The 20760-nt window shown below is 44.7% G+C and overlaps 1 protein-coding gene across 2 annotated transcripts in view; it reads right to left on the reverse strand.

Annotated features, from left to right (window-relative positions):
• The window catches only part of dgkza (diacylglycerol kinase, zeta a), a 107482-nt gene that overhangs the window by 7158 nt on the left and 79564 nt on the right, over positions 1–20760 (reverse strand). For both annotated transcript variants that reach the window (XM_030794272.1, XM_030794271.1), the window contains 4 exons: positions 12017–12130; positions 10503–10559; positions 2919–2956; positions 1385–1434 (listed from right to left, as the gene is read on the reverse strand). In XM_030794272.1, the coding sequence (XP_030650132.1) occupies positions 1385–1434; positions 2919–2956; positions 10503–10559; positions 12017–12130 (259 nt within the window). The remainder of the gene's footprint in view (positions 1–1384; positions 1435–2918; positions 2957–10502; positions 10560–12016; positions 12131–20760) is intronic.

Raw genomic sequence — 20760 nt, forward strand, 5'->3', positions numbered from 1 at the left:
CACATACTGAAGAGTAAAACTCTCAAACCAGTTGGGCTTGGCACTGAGTCACGCTGTGAACATATCCGCGACGGCCCTGGCGGTTTCGCATTAAAAAGACAGACGCCCATTTGCGTGAGGATGGTAGTTACGTGACGTTAACATTAATGTCTGTGAAGCCAGAGGACACAGTGAGAGGTCGGTCCAAAGTCAAGAAGCTCTTCAAATCGCTCCTGAGAAAGGCCGCACCTTCCATGTGGTAACTAGCATCACGCCCCCTCCACATTTTTTCTTGGAAAAGTGTGTGTGTGTGTGTGTGTGCGCGCACGTGTCTGTGTGTATCTATGTGTCTGTGTGTATGTGTGTGTATGTATGCGTGTGTATGGGTGTGTGTGTATGTGTGTGTGTATCTATGTGTCTGTGTGTATGTGTGTGTGTGTCTGTGTGTATGTATGCGTGTGTACGGGTGTGTGTGTGTGTGTATGTGTGTGTGTCTGTGTGTGTCTGTGTGTGTGTGTGTGTCCATGTGTGTGCGTGTGCGTGTGTCTGTGTGGTGGACACTGATTGTACTTAGAGGTGGTGCTTGTATAATGATGAAAGCCCTGAGTGAGTGAGTGAGTGAGTGAGTGAGAGAGAGAGTGAGGCTGCTCTTAACCTCGGGACAGGACAGCAGAGGGGCCATTTCTCCTCCTCGTTCTCCTGATTGCACCGCCCTGCTACTCGGGCTGCCCCTAAATCAGCAATCTGACCTCAGGCCAGTGGCCCGCTCTGATCGGCCAGCAGCTGCTCTCTGCCTCGCTGCGGCCGTGATTTGAGCATCCTTTAGCTCGGTATGATGGATTAAGATGGACCGAAGCATTAAGGGCTCGTTCAGAACGCTAAAATAGTCTGGCTTGATGACATCAGAGACTTCACGAAATTGGTATAAGCTGTTAAATGCACCACTGTCTTTGACTTTTATTTCCAAAGCCATAGATTTACGGCCACGTTTAGCGTTTCATAACTCGGTTTTAGTCGTCATCAGCGCACCGACAGTAGGCTTGGGCTTTGTCCATCGAATCATGAAGGACCAACTCCTCACGAAGCATGCTTTCATATCACCATGGTAACCAGGGCACTGCTAAAGGTCAAGGTCACACCCTGACTACAGACCAAAGGCTCGTTGCTCACAATAACGTTCACACAATGAGAGGGGCAAAGAAAATTTTTTTTTAAAAAAAGGTGACATTTCCTGACAAGGACACCACGGAGATGAGGAGGAGAGGAGAGGAAGAAAAAAAAAAAAAGGGGTTCAAAAAGGAGTGAACGCCATACGGAATCAATGACCGATGGTCTTTCATATCGATTGCCATTAACCTCTCTCACATAAAGATACAAACGTGAATCATTAGCCAGTTTCACTTACCCTCCGGTGGTCTCTGCTCTTCACACATTCAATTAGTGCATCTGCTGATACTGCAAAACATACAGGACAGAAAACAGGTACAGGAGGGATGTTAGCAATTTTTCTAACAACATTTTTCCTGATGTTGCACCATATGACGTCCAAAACGCCATATGACTCACAGATCAGGAGATGCTGAGCCAATCACCGCTCTCCTTTAAAACGATATTGAAAATACTGATGCCAAATTCAAAATGACTCGTTTGACCCCAGAGACCGATGCATGAGAAAGACGACATAACATCCCAGGTGGAAACATGCTTATGTCTAAATGACAGCATTAGAATGAAAATTTCCTCTGTTTTCTTCGACAGATACAATATTGTTTGTGTTACATAAAGCAAAATCTTGGTTGTGTTACACAAAACGATACACAACACCCCCCACCCCCCACCCACCCCAAAAAAATTCCCCATAAACGCACAAACATACATTAGTAAACTATTCAGTTCTTGCCAAACCAGTTTTGCAAAAGTAAGCATGCTTTTTGAGACAAAACTGTTTGGAAGTGCAGGGGGAAAAAAATACGAGATTTTAATTAAACTTGATAATCACATTAGCAGGGGCCGGGGGTTTTCTGGGTTCAGCGGCTGAACAGCAAAGCTGTGTTCAAAGAGCCTGGATGGCCTTTGTAGATTATTTCCCCCTAATCCTCCAATCGTCATGTTTTCCTCATAAAAAAAAGCGAGAAAAATATGAAAATTTCCTAACCCGGATATTCGGTTAACATGCTCGGCGGGCACATGGCTGGTCTGTCTATGTGTTGGCAGATACGCTCGCTCCCATCCAACACTCTCAACCTCAACTAGAATGTTCTGCCTCCAAAAGTACTGAAGGTAGAGGGTCCCCCCCCCCTCCCTCTTTTTTGCCTTTCTCTCTTTCTTTCTTGTTTCTGAAGAAAAACGAACTCATGTGACGCCATGCCAGTTTTTTTTTTTCCTCTCTCTCTTTTTTTTTGGGGTGTGTGCGTACGTGTGTGTGTGTGTGTGTGTGTGGGGGGGGGGGATTCTATTTCTCTTGCCAGAAGACGTTGGCAGCGCTAGCCCAGGCTGTTAAATCAGGATCAGTGTTTGCGGCGATAACCTTCCGCTGCCACATCGCGGATCAGAGGCCGTGAGACGCCTATCGGAAACGTCAAGGAACCAGAAAAAAGAAAAAAAAAAACGATTTGGCAAAAGCTCTCGGTAAACTGGCAGGAGGTTGATAAAGCCACAACAGAAGAGTGAGGCAAGTCTTTGGTAACTCTCCACTCTAAGAGTTTATACTCCTTCTCTCTGACTTCGAAAATCCACATGAGACCTTTCTCTAAAAGCAAGACTCTTTAATATCCTTTAAAAAAAAAGAAAGAAAGAAAGAAAGAGAAAAAGCCAGACACTGATCCTAAACCTGTTCTGACACCACTGAAACCTTAGAGCCAGAGTGTTTGTCCATGTTTTGATTTGTGTTACTAGGTTTTTTGTTAATGTTCATTGAGGTGAAGGAACAGAATCGTTACCTTTGTCTGTGTTACACAAGGCGTCCTTCTCTGACCTGCTGGAGGCAAAAAAAAAAAAGAATGAGAGAAAATATTACCAACCGTTTGGGTACAAGGAGAAATGACACACGGTGTGTGTCGGAGATTACTTAAAACAGTCCATCAGAGGAAGAGCGAAGCAGAGGACAATGATATGAAAACTTCTAGAGGGAGACAGAAAAAAGCCCAATCTGCAGTAATGATGACAAATCTTCTCGTTTACAGGAAGAGAATCCCACAGCTCGAATCGACAAATCGAGTTGTGCGCTGATTACAAATCTTCCGTCTCCTAATTCTGTCCAATCAGACTTTGATTACACTGCTATTTTGTCTACTAATCATCTGTGACACACACCTAACAACTGCACCTCCGGACAAATCGCGGTAAACATCCATTTTTTTTTTCTTCCAGAAAACAACAAAGAAAACGCAAAAGTAGATAAATAACAGAGAATGTGTCCAGTGAGTTGTTTTAGCCTGTGAAGAGAGGGACACAGAGGATCTGAGAGTCTTTCTCCAGCAGTCTCCTGTACTCCTACTGCACCATAGAAACACACTCTGGTGTGTGTGTGTGTGTGTGAGTGTGTAGTCCAACACAGATTTACTTCTCTACCTTCTGTTGCCTTTTCTGATACCCCTCTAATGTCTGAAACACAGACACACACACACACAGACACACACACACACACACACACACACTCACTCTCTGTGGGGGGCTACTAGCAGGGGTTAGTAACCCCCTGCAAAGAGTGTTAAGCGGTTTTCTGAGTCTGGCAGATCTGTGTCACAAGGAGATGAACCCCAGAACACTACTTCCACCCATATACACACACACTAACACACATATGCACACACACACACACAAACAAATGCACTCACGCACATGCACGTATGCACGCGTGTGCACACACACACACACACACACACACACAATTTTTCTTTGCCACTGTCGCCTTGGGCTTGCTCACTGGGGGTTAAGCTGTTTTGATTGTAAAAAGCACTATACAAATAAACTTGAAACTCAAAACTTGAAACACACACACAAATAAACACATGCATGCGCACAAACGCAAAAAAACAAATGCATGCCTGCACACACACACACACACACACGCACGGATCAAACTGGGCAGGACTGCTGTGAATAAACAGGTTGCCAGTGACTAGACAGATGATTTGAATCACAGCAGGAGATGAGCATGATTGTCTTCAGATTGTCTCAGACGTCCCAGAGTGGAGTTCCTGCCCATCAGAGCAAGCACATCTACCTTACATTCACTTTGACCTGAGAACAGACTGTTCTAAACACACGCACACACACACACACACACGCGCGCGCACACACACGCACGCACGCACGCACGCACGCACGCACGCACACACACACACACACACACACACACACACACACACACAACTTTATGTCCATGTCTTGGTTTCAGCCGTTTTTCTGAAAACCGCAATGATGATGCAAACTGTAAAGAAAACAAACTCTAACTGTTTCAACCAACAAGTGCTCTTCAAATAACAGGAGACTCTTCACCATACAGGAGCCCTCAAACCAGTAGAGAGATGTCTGACCACTAACAAACTCTCAGCCCCCCCCCCCCCCCAAGGAACCATATCAGCTCCCCAGTGTTGTGAGCACGTATATTTACGGAGGTGTTGATCACGTAGAGCATGTGTGCTCTGACGATCTCTACCCATACACAGTACACAGATTCATCTTTCCGTCTGAGTCTCAGCTATGATGGCATGAGAGAATCAGTCGGGGAATGGCACATCCTGACTGACAACCTGAACAGACTGTTGTTTCGCAGACGTCCATTTGGGAAGAGGCGGAGCAGTTTAGCCTGGCGTGTCTTCTCCGCGTGTGGCTGGAACTCAGAGCTGAGTACAGGCCGCAAGAGAGAGGAAGCAAACCTGATGAATCTCAGTTGTACTTCGGGTGTCTTAACCGAGGCACTCTGGGTACAGGGGGGGGGGGGGGGGGGGGGGGGGGGGGGGCGGGAGCAGCCAGTTAGGGCTAATTAAGAAAAGCGCGACTTCCCGGCTCTGTTGCCGACTCCCTGCGAGCGCCTCTGGTCTGTTCGACGGGCTTTCTCGTCAGAACGAATCAGGATTTTTTTTTTTCAACCATCAGAACGAATATGAATATTTGATCAAAAGGCCCGATCGCCTCATCAGAGACGCTCCTCTCAAAGCGCTGACACGGAGAGAAGACTGGAGAGGAGCCCAGTGAGGAGGTTCTGGTAGTCGACGGCCTCCCGCTGAGAGAGGAGACTTACCGTTAAAACGACAGTGACAGAATGAGCAATAGGAGAGGAGACACAGAGCGAGTCCCAGCCACTCACAAACTCACAAAAGTAGAATAAACTTCTGAGAAGAGCTGCCTTTAAAAGAGCAGGAGTCAGAGAGAGAATACGGAGGGAACATGGATGACAGCTTGAACCACTAAATTCTCTTTCTCTCTCTCATTCCCAGGTTAGCTATACACACAGCTCTATCATTACCAGCCCCGAATTTTCTGTCAAGCATTCAGGTACGTCCGTCAATAACTTGGATATAAATCTAACCCTTTTAAGCATAAGAAAATCAATCTCTTTTCTGTTGACAACGCACAACACAGGACGGATCTTCAACATCAATTTACCGAGGGATCACAGAGTTCACGAAGTGATTGTCTTAGAGTGTTACCGCGGGGGTCAGGACAAAGACAATACAACGTTCCGCCTCAGACACTAAGACGAAAACAGCAGAAATCGATGACCCCTGCTCTCCGTCGCCGACTCCAATTCATCTTCCGGGAAAAGAGAAGCGAGTGGAGACGCAGACGGAGGTGACGGCAGCGCTCAAACTGCCGTTTTCCTCCTCTAATGGCCTGTCAGGAGGAGATCATACACCCTTCACGGGAATCTGCGCCGCGCCTCATAATTAGGAGCAACGCGAAGGAGACTCCAGACTCATAAATCTGGGCCGGGCCGAGCCGCGACCGCACTGTCATTAAGAGCAGACAGAGAGGACAGCGGTCCGGCTAGCTTGCGTTTGCGGGGGCCCCCCGCTAGCCCGAAGCAAAAGCCTGCGACGTTGACCCAAACACACATCAGTCAAACGAGAAAGCTAACCTTGCAGATTTTCTGTCCTGGAGCTCTGTTTCGGGCTGTAACTCCGTACAGCTGTGAGGAGCGGCAAACAGGACAGCACAGCTAATAATTAAAAGTGTCAAAAACACGTCAGACTCCGGACAGATTTAGGCTGAAGTGCTGTGAGAACATGCAGTGCATCCTGGGAATGCGCGGTTCAGGGACAAAACAGGGCCCCTGCTCTCTCGTTTGAAGTTACAGACGCAGCCTGCTGTGCATCTCGACACGCAACTCGAGCAAAGGTTTTAAAGCGATGCATAGAGTTTACGCAAACTTCGGCGTGACACACGTGATTTACACGTGATCTTTTTTTAGCTTCCATACTGTGCGAGCGTTACCGGAGTTGGGCAGTAATGTTGGCAAACCATGTTTAAATCGGGCATGTTTTCTGCACAGTCGGTGATAATACAATGCCTCAACAGGTTGCAGTGGGACTTAATTCTGTCACAGTTCGTGTGGTGAAGAAGAAGATGATGAAGATTTGTGATCAGCAGCGTACATCAGTGTCAGTGTTTCCTGATTATTAGGTCTTTTACCTTTACTGCAGGACACTGTGTCATGATGGCATTCAGAAGTACAGCACTGACTTCAGATCAGGGCTGTCTGTTGTCTATTGTCAGCTACACTATCCACCTGTTACCCGCATTAATTACTTTGTGAAAAAGCATCAGCAATTTGAATAAATTAAAATGTAAATATAAATGTTTATTGGTGATAAGTGATTTTTGTGTCTCTGAAATTTTCCATATCTTTAAAAAAAAAAAAATCTATTCAGTCTCTCCTCTCTACCACAGAACAAAGAGCGATTCCAACAGAACTAATGGGAAGTTCTCCAGGAGCCTCCTCTGGAAGGTCTTCTCCAAGTTGCGTTTACACACCTGGAGAAGGCGCTAAGCAAATCATCTCCCATAAAATCAGTTCTATGCCAAATCACCTCCATGCCAAATCACCTCCCCACAAAATCACCTCCATGCCAAATCACCTCCGCACAAAATCACCTCCATGCCAAATCACCTCCGCACAAAATCACCTCCATGTCAAATCCACACAAAATCACTTCCACACCGCATCACCTCTGCACAACATCACCTCAGCACAAAATAAGATTAAAATATCGCTACTCACACAGAAAAAGTTTTGAAAACACAGAAATTTTTTTGCATCATATATTACATTTCTGTCTATACACTCCAAAGCATTTTGACACGGAAACAAAAACAATTTCTATTTGCGGATTTTGTTTGATCAGATCTGCAATCATTTTCACAAGGAATTTCAACGGACAAACAGGCGCTCCTTTCATGTCCATACAATTTTCAGATACCATAATAAGTATTCGATACGACTGACTGAGGACCCTGCTGTGTGATGGTTTTTTTGGTCCTCTTCACAGCAAGATTTATGAAAGCGGCTCTTTCTCCCCGAGATACTCGGAGCGGTAATAGGGGGCATACGATTGATCAAGCTGTGCACACAATGTGAAGCCTGAGAAACGCTCAAACAGACAACTTCCTGCGGACGGTGTTCAAATCATCCGGGACCAATCCAACTCTCTCTCTCTCTCTCTCTCTCTCTCTCTCTCTCTCTCTCTGTCTGTCTTTTCGCTTCTTTCCCTGTTTAATGAATTGTTTCAAGGGCCATTAACTTGCTCTCTCCATTTTTTCCCCCCTAGACAGTTATCTGTCATGGGCCTTCTCTCTTTCATTTTCTCTCCCTCTGGCTTTCAAATGATCGTTTTAGTCCGTCGTTTACACAGACAAACCCGACAAATTAAAGCCTATTGGCCCATACAGAAGGCAGACTGTTTGGCCAATCACAGCCACTGCAATTGTGTTAAATGACGGTTCCCATAGCTGAGTTGAGTCCTTAATGAAAGGGAGGGGGGTGGGGCACAGCAGAAGATGTGCGTCAGTTTCTTTGTCCCCCCCCCCGCCCCGTTTCCTCTCCCATCTTGTTTAAACTAAGCTGATTAGAGGCTAATAATCTCATTAGAAAGCAGAAAAGACAAGCTACGTCGTCAAACTCCTCATCGGAACGGAACGGAGAATGCGCGGGAACCCAGAATCGCGCGTCAGTTATCGCCTAATCAGCACCAGAAATCAGGGAACAATAGCAAACAAATGCTTGGCAGAGGCAGCAATTAATAAAGCGAAAAAAATTTAAACAAAACTCTTGCGAAGCCTCGATGTGAGATGTCGGCTGCTGTGGAGACGATAGCAGAGGCACAGAAATACATATGGACGAATGAGAAAAAAGCTGACCTGCAAAACTCTGTTTGCTCAGAAGGCAAAACGCTTATAAAGTCCATGTGTTTGGCACCAGGGGTTCTCTCTGGCACGGGGCTCCTGGCAGTGGACAGTTTGAGAGTGTGAAACCCAATCTCTGCGTCTGAAGCTCTGCTGTATACCTGTCCAGAATCACATCTACACTACACTTCACCCTTAGAGACAAACAGAGTTTGTATGTAAATACTGCCAGGGGAAAGAAACCGATATCCATCTTAGCCGACCCACATTTAGAATACGTCTGGTTACCATGGCGCTTAGCCTCGGATTGTCTCGTACACATAAACCCCTCCTCTTCGTTTAAAATGGTCCAAATGCTGAGCGCTTGTGCGGTTTTTAAAGGTATAATTTCATCTGATTATCAGGCCGGTCAGTCACCATCTGCCTGTATGTTCTTTCAAAAACATTCGGTCGAGCGCAAGCCTTTTTTTTCTTCTTCTTCTTCTTCTTTTGAGTGCTGCAAACCCAGCTCTGAGCTCTGAGTGCTTCACACTCTATAAAGCATCTTTTATAGCCTGTGCTGGACAAGACGTTTTCGATTACAGGTGACGGTATGGAGGCACGGAGCTGTGCTGACATGTGTACAAAGGAGAAATATTAAGCTCTCCCTGGAACGAGCCGTTTCTCTCCACACCTTAAACCAACACTGAGAAAGACGCGGTCAAAGACAGACCAACGTCTTATACCCCCTGTCTCAACAAAGAACGGGGAAGAGGAGCACTGAATGTGCATCGCGTTTTGTGTGAAAAATAGTCAAAGAAAACAAACAAACAAACAAAAAACAACGCCTGCAGTACCACACTGTTCACCCCATTTCACTCTGTGTGAAATTTTTTTTTGTTGCTGTTGGTTTGTTTCCAAAACTCAGATGTTCCAACCATCCAAAATACCGTGAGCACAGGACTGTAACAGTTGAAGACTTCCAGCCTTGCCTCTGAAGCGGCAGAAGAGATGGGACAAACGCGCCTCATCTGGGGGGGAGATTGCTTTGAAGGGCAAATCACATTATAACGACATACATGCGTTATTGTCTGAGATAAACACCAAGTCTTCGAACTTTTTGATCAGACCTTGGTGGTGACGGTAAGCGTCTGGCATGTCGCCCGCCGTCGGTTCACATATCGGCTTTTAATAAGAAGGAGCTTGGGAGAGATGGCGCGGCTCCACACAGCGAAAAGCCACAGGACAAGAGAGGAAATGACACAGGCAATCAGCCTTGTCCCCATGTGTTCACTCGCTTCTTTCAAAAGGCACAGAGGTTACACGGGGATAACATCTGGGTACACGTGGAGGCAGGGAAACACAGAACATTCTGGAATTAAAAGAAAAAAAGAAAAAAAAACAACAATAGGAAAACCTTGTTATCGTAGCGTTGGCAAGGCGCACTCTCGGTTTGTTCGGCTGATGGTGATAAATTCTCACGGCCAGAACGCAGAGGAGATGTTTTGACTGTAATTGCTAGTGTAGCATCTATGGGAAAGAGAGATTATTCTAATAGTCTTTTTTTTACTAAACACTGCAGACAGTCAGGACTGATCTCAGTCTGACCTCTGACCCCTGCACTCAATTATTGTCCCCACTGCGTCTTCACAGAGGTAACTTTACTGTTGATTACCCTAGGATGGTATTCTTAAACTATACCTCAGACTTATGTTCAAATGATTCAAATGGTCTCTGCCCGACAAAGTCACTTCCTGGTATGATCTGCTGTGTGAACCGTCTATCATCCCAGTCAGAGCCTTATCTGACGCCAGCATAACCAAATTACCATACCGGTTACCATAGCAACCCACACTGGCTTTGGTACAGTGCACAATCTCTCACCTATTTGTTTACCAGTGTCACATAATATTCCATCTGTTTGCTTATCCAGCACTGCCAAACAACAACAACAACAACAACAACTACTATTACGATTACTACTAATACTACTGCTACTACTATTACTACTACTGCTACTGCTACTATTGCTATGGAAAGGCAGGTTAGAGGGGCTAACGGGACAGAGCAGAGGAGGGACAGGTTTGGGCATGGCTCTGGTCCTAGGCTGGGTGTAAGGTGTTTAGGGTAGGGGGGTGGAGCTCTAGGCTGGGGGGGAAGGGGGGAGAGTTTTAGAGAGGGAGGGGTGTAACTCTCACCTGAGAGAAGGTTTGAAATCTGCCGCGGTTGTATGAGAACGATGTATACCTCCCGCCCTTCAACAACAACAAAACAACACAAATAAAACAAACAAGCAAACAAACAAGCATGAAAAAAAACGACAAACAAAACAAAACAAAAATCATACAACACACGAGAAAAGATGAAAGAACACTGACATGATTAAAATCAAATTTTGTATGAGAGTGATAAACAGACTGCTGGCCGTCTGGCATGCATGATTTCAGGTGGCCGTGGTTTACACGAGATCTGATGATTTTAATGACGTTTGAGTTTTCATTGAATGAAAATTCCTGATCCCAGCAAAGGGAGTAAGGGCAATAGACACACGAAATCACATCTGTAATAAAGAGCTCCCAAAGTGTGAAGGAAAGAAGCAAACACATTCCAAACTGGTCTGTATGAAAAGGTAACAGTGATAATAAAAGAACAGGAAGGAATGGCGCTAGAGGTGTGTGTCCTGCTCTGTTTTTTTTTTTTTGTTTGGTTTTCATTTCTTCCCTGTGTTATCCAACAGGGTGGTGTGTTTTTCCATCTTTGTCCAATGTTAAGAGCTGGTTAGAGTTAAACTGAAGGAGTATATGGGAGTCATTACTGACTCTCTCTCTCTCTCCCTCTCTCTCTATCTCTCTGTGAGCCATGGAGTCAGTGTCGCAGACAGAAGGGCCATGTTCCGCCCGGTTTCTCGGCCTGTTGGAGAGACGACCCATTCACCTAGAGCCGCCATTACACACCTGCCTTATCTCTTCCCCACGAGACCCCAGTGCAAAAACTTACGCATTTTCAACCGACAGGGAAATAAATGAAAGAAAATGCTTAAGTAAAATTACTCCCACTTTTCTCAATCAAACTATAACCACAGTTACTTTGAGCGCTCTCACATCGACTGTGTTTTTTTCTTCTTTTTCTTTTCAAAAAACTGACAGCCTGGCTCTTACAAAGCACTTCCATAAATCTTTCAATATGTAAAGCAGAGCAAATTTTTTATTTATCGGTTTTATGAGGGTCTAATGAGAGACAGGGATAAGATAAAGAAAAGAGAGGAGATGGCTCACTGTATCTGATAGAGAGCTAACAACGCTGCAGTTCTCTATGTGGGGAAATACATCACCTTAGTATGAGAGTCACATTTTTTCTCTCTCTCTCTCCCTCTCTAAGACTCCTGAGTGTGTCCACTCGCCTCTGTCACTAGTACACGTTACACTGTCAACGTGCCACTGACGCCTTAACGCGCTTCCCAGAGCAAAATGCCCGAAAATGGCAAAGATCTCCGCAGAGAGAGAGAATCGCAGAGTGGACAGACGGGAAGACGGCCAGGGGTTGTAAAAAGCTAAGGGGACAGACAGGGAGAAGGCCGGGGTGTGTTTTTAGAGGACAGCTTTCACAGGGGGAAGGAGCTGATTTTAAAGCCCAGAGTCGATTGTCCCAGCGCTGATTATCTGCTGTGGGTTTTTTTTGCTGTTTTTAGTTTTAGGGATAAGGTCTATCACACCTGTGGAGGGCAGGCTTGGAGGATCTGAGCGAATCACTGTGAGCGAGGGCTTCAGTCACAGAGCTGTCACTGGACACCCTCTTCCTCTGAGAGCCTTTCTGCAGCTCCACAACCCTGAGAGAGAGAGACAGAGAGACAGAGAGAGAGAGAGAGAGAGAGAGAGAGAAGAGGGGAGAAAGAAGAGATAAATGAGCATGAACGAACAGAATCTAAAACACAAGCTGTCGTTTTTTTCTGAAGCTGGAGTCTCTCAGTCACATGTCAAAAGAAGCCTGTGATGCGGTGGTAACTTTAGCATTTGCTTCCTGAGCAAAAAAAAAAAAAAAGAAAAAAAAAAACAGGCCAAACTCGCAGCACAAACTTTTCTTCGAAGGCAGCAGTTTGCGTGGCTGTGTGAATTCTGCCTGCAGAGCTGACTGTTACAGATCTGTCTGTGAGTGCTTGTCTCTTGGTCGACACTGTTGATTCTCTCTCTCTCCCTCTCCCTCTCTCTCTCTCCCTCTCTCTCTCTCTCTCTTTCATGTGCGAGTGCTTTGAGATTCTCTTGTGAAAGGCAATGCACATGTAAAATATATTGCCACCACTTACAGACTGGAGATAAGAGTCTTTGACACTGTGTAGCTTATGTATTAAGCAGTACTGCATGCTGACACCAACTCAAACAAAAAGCTCAACTTCTCTTTCTACGGTCCCTTTAAACAGACATTTGAATAATTATCAGCAAGAGAGAGAGAGAGGGAGAGAGAAGGAGAGAGAGAGAGAGAGAGAAAGAAGGAGAAAAAGAATGGGGGGGGGGGCAGAGACAGCTGCAGAACCCGGGAGAGTGTGTGAAGGAGAAACAAGCTGAGGAAAGAAAGGGGGGAATGAAAGCGGTTGGAAGAGAACGAAAGAGAGAGATTAGAGGTAAAAAGTTTCAGGGTTTTCCATCTTTGGAAAGCCTTCCCCATCACACAGTAGAAAAATGCCAGTTGAGCGCAGAATACTGACATATGTACTGGGGGTCCACTGATATGCTTTTTTCTAGGGCCGATACCGATATCGATATCTAATGGCTTACGATGGCCGATAGCCGATATATTGGGCCGATATTCATTTATCATATTTGGTTGTTACAATAACAAAACTACATAAAGGGAATCACAATGGATTTGTTTACTTTCTATGTGAAATAACAGGCTATATGCAGATCTAATATCGCTTTATTGAGTATATAAATTTAAAAGTAGAAAAAATCTGTTTAGGTAATTCGGAAAAAAAACCTTAAGTGAAAAAAACACTGTTTAAACTAGGGGCCAATAGGGGGCCAATAGTGGCCAATATATCGGCAAAACCGATATATCAGTCAACCTCTAAACTGACAAATCAACATCCACATATCTGCTTTACAGCACACACATAGACCAATCAACATCCACATATCTGCTTTACAGCACACACATAGACCAATCAACATCCACATATCTATTTTACAGCTTGCTGTCCACAGTAAAACCATACGACAGGTTTTCATTCTCAGAAAGCCTGTTTTACAAAAGTTTTACAAAAGACAGAAAGATAAAAAGTTAATTACAACCCATAATTAATTTAATTCTCAGTCTTTTCATGTGCAATTCTAACTGAAGACTTTGTCAGAAGAATGAATCTCACAGAAAGTTGTTATAAAATGTCCTATCATTCCTAAGGCTGTTTTTCACTGAGATTAATCAACTGAGATTGACCTGTTCATTGAGATTAATCAATTGAGATTAACAAAAGTATTCCATCATGCATTCACATCAACTCCTCTGTCTCAGCACTCTGTCACTGAATTAACACACTGCTTTCTCTTTTTTCATCAGTCAGAACAGACATACAGACAGACAGCAAACAGAGGTTGACAGACAGACAGACATATTAGATAGATAAGCAGACAGACAGACAGACAGACAGAAGCTGTCTGGTTTGTCTGGCTGTGTTCCTGTCATCTGGCACTGTGTTAAGGTTCGGTTTGACTGAGAGAAATGTGGGAAGCAGACAGACGGGTCGGTACTAGTCTGGAGAGAAATGTGGGAAGCAGACAGACGGGTCGGTACCAGTCCGGAGAGAAATGTAGGAAGCAGACAGATGGGTCGGTACTAGTCCGAAGAGAAATGTGGGAAGCAGACAGACGGGTCGGTACTAGTCCGGAGAGAAATGTGGGAAGCAGACAGACGGGTCGGTACTAGTCCAGAGAGAAATGTGGGAAGCAGACAGACGGGTCGGTACTAGTCTGGAGAGCTGAGGAATTGCCCAGAGATATTTTTTTTAAAGCCCTACACACACTTGTTTACTCACACACTACTGTTTAGTCTTTATCCCATATTCTGAGAATGAATTAATATTTTAAATAAAAAGAACAAAGCTGTTTAAAAAAAAAAAACAAAGAAAAAGAAAAGAAAAAGAAAAAACACAAAAGCACAGGGCAGTTTAAACGAAACAGCAGTTTGAGAAGAAAATATTTCAGATGAAAAAATATGGGATTTTTTTTTTTTTTACTGTGAAAAACACACATTTGTCTTAGAAGATATAAACATCTCTCGAAGCTCTAGCATTCTATCGACAAACACTAAACAGTGGAGCTGAAAACCATGCAGCGTGCTTTGCTCCAGGCGAGTGAAAACGACACAGCTTTCCTTCTCCAGGTTTTGGATGTTCATCTGAGAACACATCAGATGTCTGGATGATTATCTGCCTGAAGCCCGTGGATGTGAAAAATGCCGTTTTAGAAAAAAATAAAAAACAAACAAACAAACAAACGAAAAAGCGGCTGGCTGTTCAGTATTCACCCTGCCCTGGGGGAGAGAGAGAGAGAGGGAGGGGCCGAGAGCTGGACGGTTTGAGCTCCTCCCCGGTGGGCTTCTGTTAGGTCAGAGTTGACAGTAATTTGGATATAGCCACAGCCTCAGGTGAGAAGTGGCCTGTGAGAACGGCATTAGTTACCTCCCAAAACTCAAAAGGTCGCAAGCCAAGGGCCTTGGTTCCTCTCTTTCTTTAAAGGCCCTGGAGAAGAAGGTTTCACACCGAGTCCTGTCATACAGTCCATTTAGTGAAACCATGGCAACACAACTCCCTCGCGAGACACGAAAGTTGACGGCTAGACTTTTTATTGAGAAGTAAGCATAAGCTTCACTGTATGGATCTTATTGGCTAAAAAAAAAAAGGAAGAGAGAACAAACCCATCAGAACAGGGCAGAACCTAAATCTAAATCTGCCACAAAGAAAAACAAACTTTACCTAAAGGTTCCGGAGGGGTGAGGGATGACAGGAACGCGACTGAATACTAATGTGTGTGTTATGTAAAAGTGACATAACTCTCATCAATGCAGCGCTGGTCATAACCTTCCACACTGCCACAGCATCGATCCATCTGCCGCGTGCTTGTTTTTGTTTACCATGGAGAAAGGCACAAGCACACACACACACACACACAGGCAGGCACACACACACACACACACACACTCTGTGATGCAACACGAGGTCAATTCGCTGTTCTCTCTTTTACAGTTTAACGAAGGACGCTGGTCTATATTCAATTACTAATCACGGCTGCACACTGACTTAGGAACAGTTCACCCTCCGAGCCTTTCTGATCCGGACAGCCAAAGGACTGGTCCTTTCCAGAGGACATTTTCATTAGGGTTACACCAACAGACACTCTGAATAAGTGCAGCTGATTACACTCTGTCACAGCTAAACTAGAACAATGATACTGCAAACCGTTAAGAGGCAAAATGTTATACTAAAACTCCTTATCAGCTAGTAACTGACAGAACTCCAGTGTTTGTTGCCATAGATTCATTTATTGTTTGGCTATGATGTGTGGCTTGGCTCTTTTTATTTAATCTTTTCATAAACGTACGGGTCATTTTTTTCTGGGTTAAGTGCGTCTTAAACACACACACACACACACTCACACACACACACGGAGCCTTGTTTAATCACACATGAATGCACATATTCACTCACAGATACACGCAAATATTTGCCCCTTACATGTCACATGTCTGTCTCTCTCCCTTTCCGTGTCCTGTCCTTCGTCAATTATACACGACACATCTGCCTGGTCCACGCTGTATGACACAGACATGAGTAACACACTGCTGTCTCTGGGCTGGCTCCTAGTCACTCTATATAACTTATACATGACAGAGAGGGTTGACAGGAAAGAAGAATTAATTTTAATCTTTTCTATTGACTTACCGTGTCCCCTTTCTCAATGGTAATGTATTTCAACTGACACTCGTGTGCAGTTGCTTAGAGAGGTCTGGAGAGACACTCCCGTTGGTGGATTGGTGATACTGTGGCCTTTTATGATTCACATTAAAAGTTTTGGTTTTTTATCTTTTTAAGAGCATTTTGTCGGTGTGTTCATCTTCGTCCTTGTCTGACTCCAAGTAGAAGGGGAAAAACTCCTAACGAAACTTTCAGACGTTCGACACATAAAGCGTTTACGCCGAAAGGAGACGTGACCTTAGTGAAACATCTCAGAGGAATGATTCATAATCAACCACAATGAGAAATTCAAATATCTCTATTTTAACGACCACGATATGACAGCTTGTTTTAAAATACTCAACGCTCGACTCTCTAAACAACATATCCTTAGCCTCTTTTCCGTCACGTCTGATGAACAGATGTGAGATAGCGCTGGAATGTTAACACGTCGACAGAACAAGTTTAGCAATTAACCCCCCCCCCCCCCCCCCCCCCCCCCCCCCCAAAAAAAAGAAATCCAACAAAGCAACCAAATTGTAAAGCTAATAGAGGATCAGAGGCCAGAGGAAAACTGCAGGCTCTAATTGACTGTAATTACATCCCTGCTGTCCAGATGGGGACAAGAGAAAGAGAGAGAGAGAGAGAGAGAGGCAGAAGTTTCCACTTAGTGCATGTGGTTATATAATAATTCAGCAAATACTGGGAACTGGCTAATGGCTTTGTCTGCATCTGGCCTCCAGCACACACGTTAATGATCTGACCTGAAACTAGGGGTGGGGGGTGTGGACAAGAACCCCCTGCTTAGGGACGGTATTGATCACTGTATGGACTGAATCATAAGCCTCACTTATAGAGTCAAGAGCATCACGCAAAGAGCAAAGAGTGGATTACCGCTTCAGAGCTGGAGATCTGCATTTCAGCTAATGAAACAGAAGAGAGAGAGAGAGAGAGACAGAGAGAGAGAGACAGAGGGAGAGACAGAGAGAGAGAGACAGAGAGAGAGGGAGAGAGAGAGAGAGACAGAGAGAGAGAGAGAGAGACAGAGGGAGAAAGGGGAGAGAGAGAGAGAGAGAGAGAGAGAGAGAGACAGAGAGAGAGAGAGTGAAAGAGAGAGAGAGAGAGAGAGAGAGAGACAGAGAGTGAGAGAGAGAGAGAGAGAGAGTGAAAGAGAGAGAGAGAGAGAGAGAGAGTGAGAGAGAGAGACAGAGAGTGAGAGAGAGAGAGAGAGAGAGAGAGAGAGAGAGAGAGAGTGTTTTGGAACTCCTTCACTTGTTGAACTCTCTCTCTTTGCCTCCTCTACCCATGTCCCCTCCCCTCTCCTGTCTAATGACTGAACTCAAAAGACAGCCCTGACTGACAGCCGGTGTACATAATGCATCGAGTAAGTGTGGGTAAAGTCCAAGTGTGTCAGAGGACTTAGCACAGAGAGAGAGGACATGGAGAGATGAAAGAGGAGAGAGGGAGTGAGAGAGAGAGAGAGAGAGAGAGAGAGAGAGAGAGGACACGGAGAGATGGAGTGAGGAGAGACAGTTGGGCTCGGGAGGGACAGGTAAAGAGCTCTGTCAGAATAACACTACACCGCCCACTCGCATCACTTCACAGATATCCCGCAGAACATGGAGACAGAACAGAGAACTTCTCTCTCTTTTTTTTTTCCTCACTGGATGGGTACTTGGCAAGAGTGTAGGGGGGAGAGAGAGAGAGAGAGAGAGAGAGACAGAGAGGAAGAGAGAGAGGGAGAGAGAGAGAGAGACAGAGAGAGAGAGAGAGAGACAGAGGGAGAGACAGAGAGAAAGAGAGAGAGAGAGAGAGAGGGAGTTGGAAGGTGAAGTGACATTTGTTCTGTGCAGAGGCTGGAGGCTGGGGTTAAGGGGGTCGTCTCCAACAGAACTTCTCTGCTCTGACCAGGACCCACGAGGTGGAGGAGAGGAACGGATAGAGAGAGGGAGAGGGAGGGGGGGTCATGGAGGAGTGGAGATGATGAGGACAAAGAGGCAGTGACTCCGTTGCTGAAGGAGAGAGTGGCTTAAGGAGAAAAAGGAGAATTTGATATTTGAAAAGTTTGGCTTTCTGACGAAACCTGGCACACTGTTAGCCTAGCTGTCAAAAACACATCCTCTGGCCTCCTTCTCTGTCTCATCTCTGTTCTGGGTGGTTGTCCAAACATCCCGACTCCCGTCATTTCCATAAAAAAAAAAAAAAAAAAAAAGATTGGCACCTTTTAACAGAACAAACTAATGCGAAATATGAGGAAAAAAAATCATATCTCAGGTTCACAGAAGTACTGCTCGAACTTCCCTGCAGAATGCTGAGCCATCCAGTGATACCACACACTTCAGGTACACTAACAGCAGTGTTCTCTGATTTAACAGAGAAATACACATAATAATTGTCCCATTAATGAATTGTGATTTTCTATGGAATAAATGCCATGTGTATCCTCATATCTTGCATTCATTCTAAGGTATCTGATGTCTATTGTAAGCCCAGTTAATAAGCAGGTATGTATGAGGTCACACTGATGTCCCCCTCTCTAATGCCACACCACGCAAACGACAGGAAAAAAAAAAACAAAAAAAAAAACAGGTTCTGCTCAGAGGACACATATTCACATATACCACAGATATCTGTCATTCAGGTATCCTCATATACCACACATATCTGTCTGTCATTCACGTATCCTCATATACCACACATATCTGTCATTCACGTATCCTCATATACCACAGATATCTGTCATTCACGTATCCTCATATACCACAGATATCTGTCATTCACGTATCCTCATATACCACACATATCTGTCTGTCATTCACGTATCCTCATATACCACAGATATCTGTCATCCACGTATCCTCATATACCACAGATATCTGTCATTCACGTATCCTCATATACCACAGATATCTGTCATTCACGTATCCTCATATACCACAGACGTCTGTCATTCAGGTATCCTCATATACCACAGATATCTGTCATTCACGTATCCTCATATACCACGCATATCTGTCATTCACGTATCCTCATATACCACAGATATCTGTCATTCACGTATCCTCATATACCACAGATATCTGTCATTCACGTATCCTCATATACCACACATATCTGTCATTCACGTATCCTCATATACCACAGACATCTGTCATTCAGGTATCCTCATATACCACAGATATCTGTCATTCACGTATCCTCATATACCACACATATCTGTCATTCACGTATCCTCATATACCACACATATCTATCTGTCATTCACGTATCCTCATATACCACACATATCTGTCATTCACGTATCCTCATATACCACACATATCTGTCATTCACGTATCCTCATATACCACAGATATCTGTCATTCACGTATCCTCATATACCACACATATCTGTCTGTCATTCACGTATCCTCATATACCACAGATATCTGTCATTCACGTATCCTCATATACCACACATATCTGTCATTCACGTATCCTCATATACCACACATATCTGTCATTCACGTATCCTCATATACCACAGACGTCTGTCATTCACGTATCCTCATATACCACACATATCTGTCATTCACGTATCCTCATATACCACAGATATCTGTCATTCACGTATCCTCATATACCACACATATCTGTCATTCACGTATCCTCATATACCACACATATCTGTCATTCACGTATCCTCATATACCACACATATCTGTCATTCACGTATCCTCATATACCACACATATCTGTCATTCACGTATCCTCATATACCACACATATCTGTCATTCACTTATCCTCATATACCACACATATCTGTCATTCTTCAGTCAGACTGACCAAAAATCTGTTTCTGCCCGATCATCTAAGAACACCCCCCTTTAAATCTCTAAGACCTCTCTCTGTCTCTATTTCTGTCTCTTTCTCTCACACATACACACACACACACACACACTAGCAGGCTATCACAGGCCAGTTTGCCATCATAGGGGAGGACCTTCACTAACGGAGCCACCCAGTGACCCTTTCATGTTTTTGGTGTTGGGGAGAGGGGGGGCGTGGGACTGAGGAAAGCTGAGGTGGACTTTTATTACACATTCCTTTTCATGTCCTGCAGGGGCCCCCCCTAACTCACAGCCGGTCACTGAAAACACCAGCCCCCGGATCCCAAAAAGGCATCAAAGACAGATCCACAGCAGAGGACATGCCTGGGGAGCTCTGTGTGTGTGTGTGTGGGTGTGTGTGTGTGTGTGTGTGTGAGAGAGAGTGTGTGTGAGAGTATGTGTGTGTGTGTCTTGCTGTGTGAGTGTGTGTGGCTATTAACAAGAGGGAGAAAAGAGAGAAAGAAAGAGGGAGAGAGAGAGGGTGAGAGAGAGAGAGAGACAGAGAGAGAACATCTCCCGTCCCATAAATCCATAAAGAGAGGGAAGTCCACTTGTGGTAAAGGATTATGGTCCATCCATGTCTGTTTGACACAGACAGTTAATGAAGATCAAAACTGCCCCTCCCCACAAATCACAACTCAGAC

This window comes from Chanos chanos, chromosome 2 (assembly GCF_902362185.1).
Source record: "Chanos chanos chromosome 2, fChaCha1.1, whole genome shotgun sequence".
NCBI lineage: Eukaryota > Metazoa > Chordata > Actinopteri > Gonorynchiformes > Chanidae > Chanos > Chanos chanos.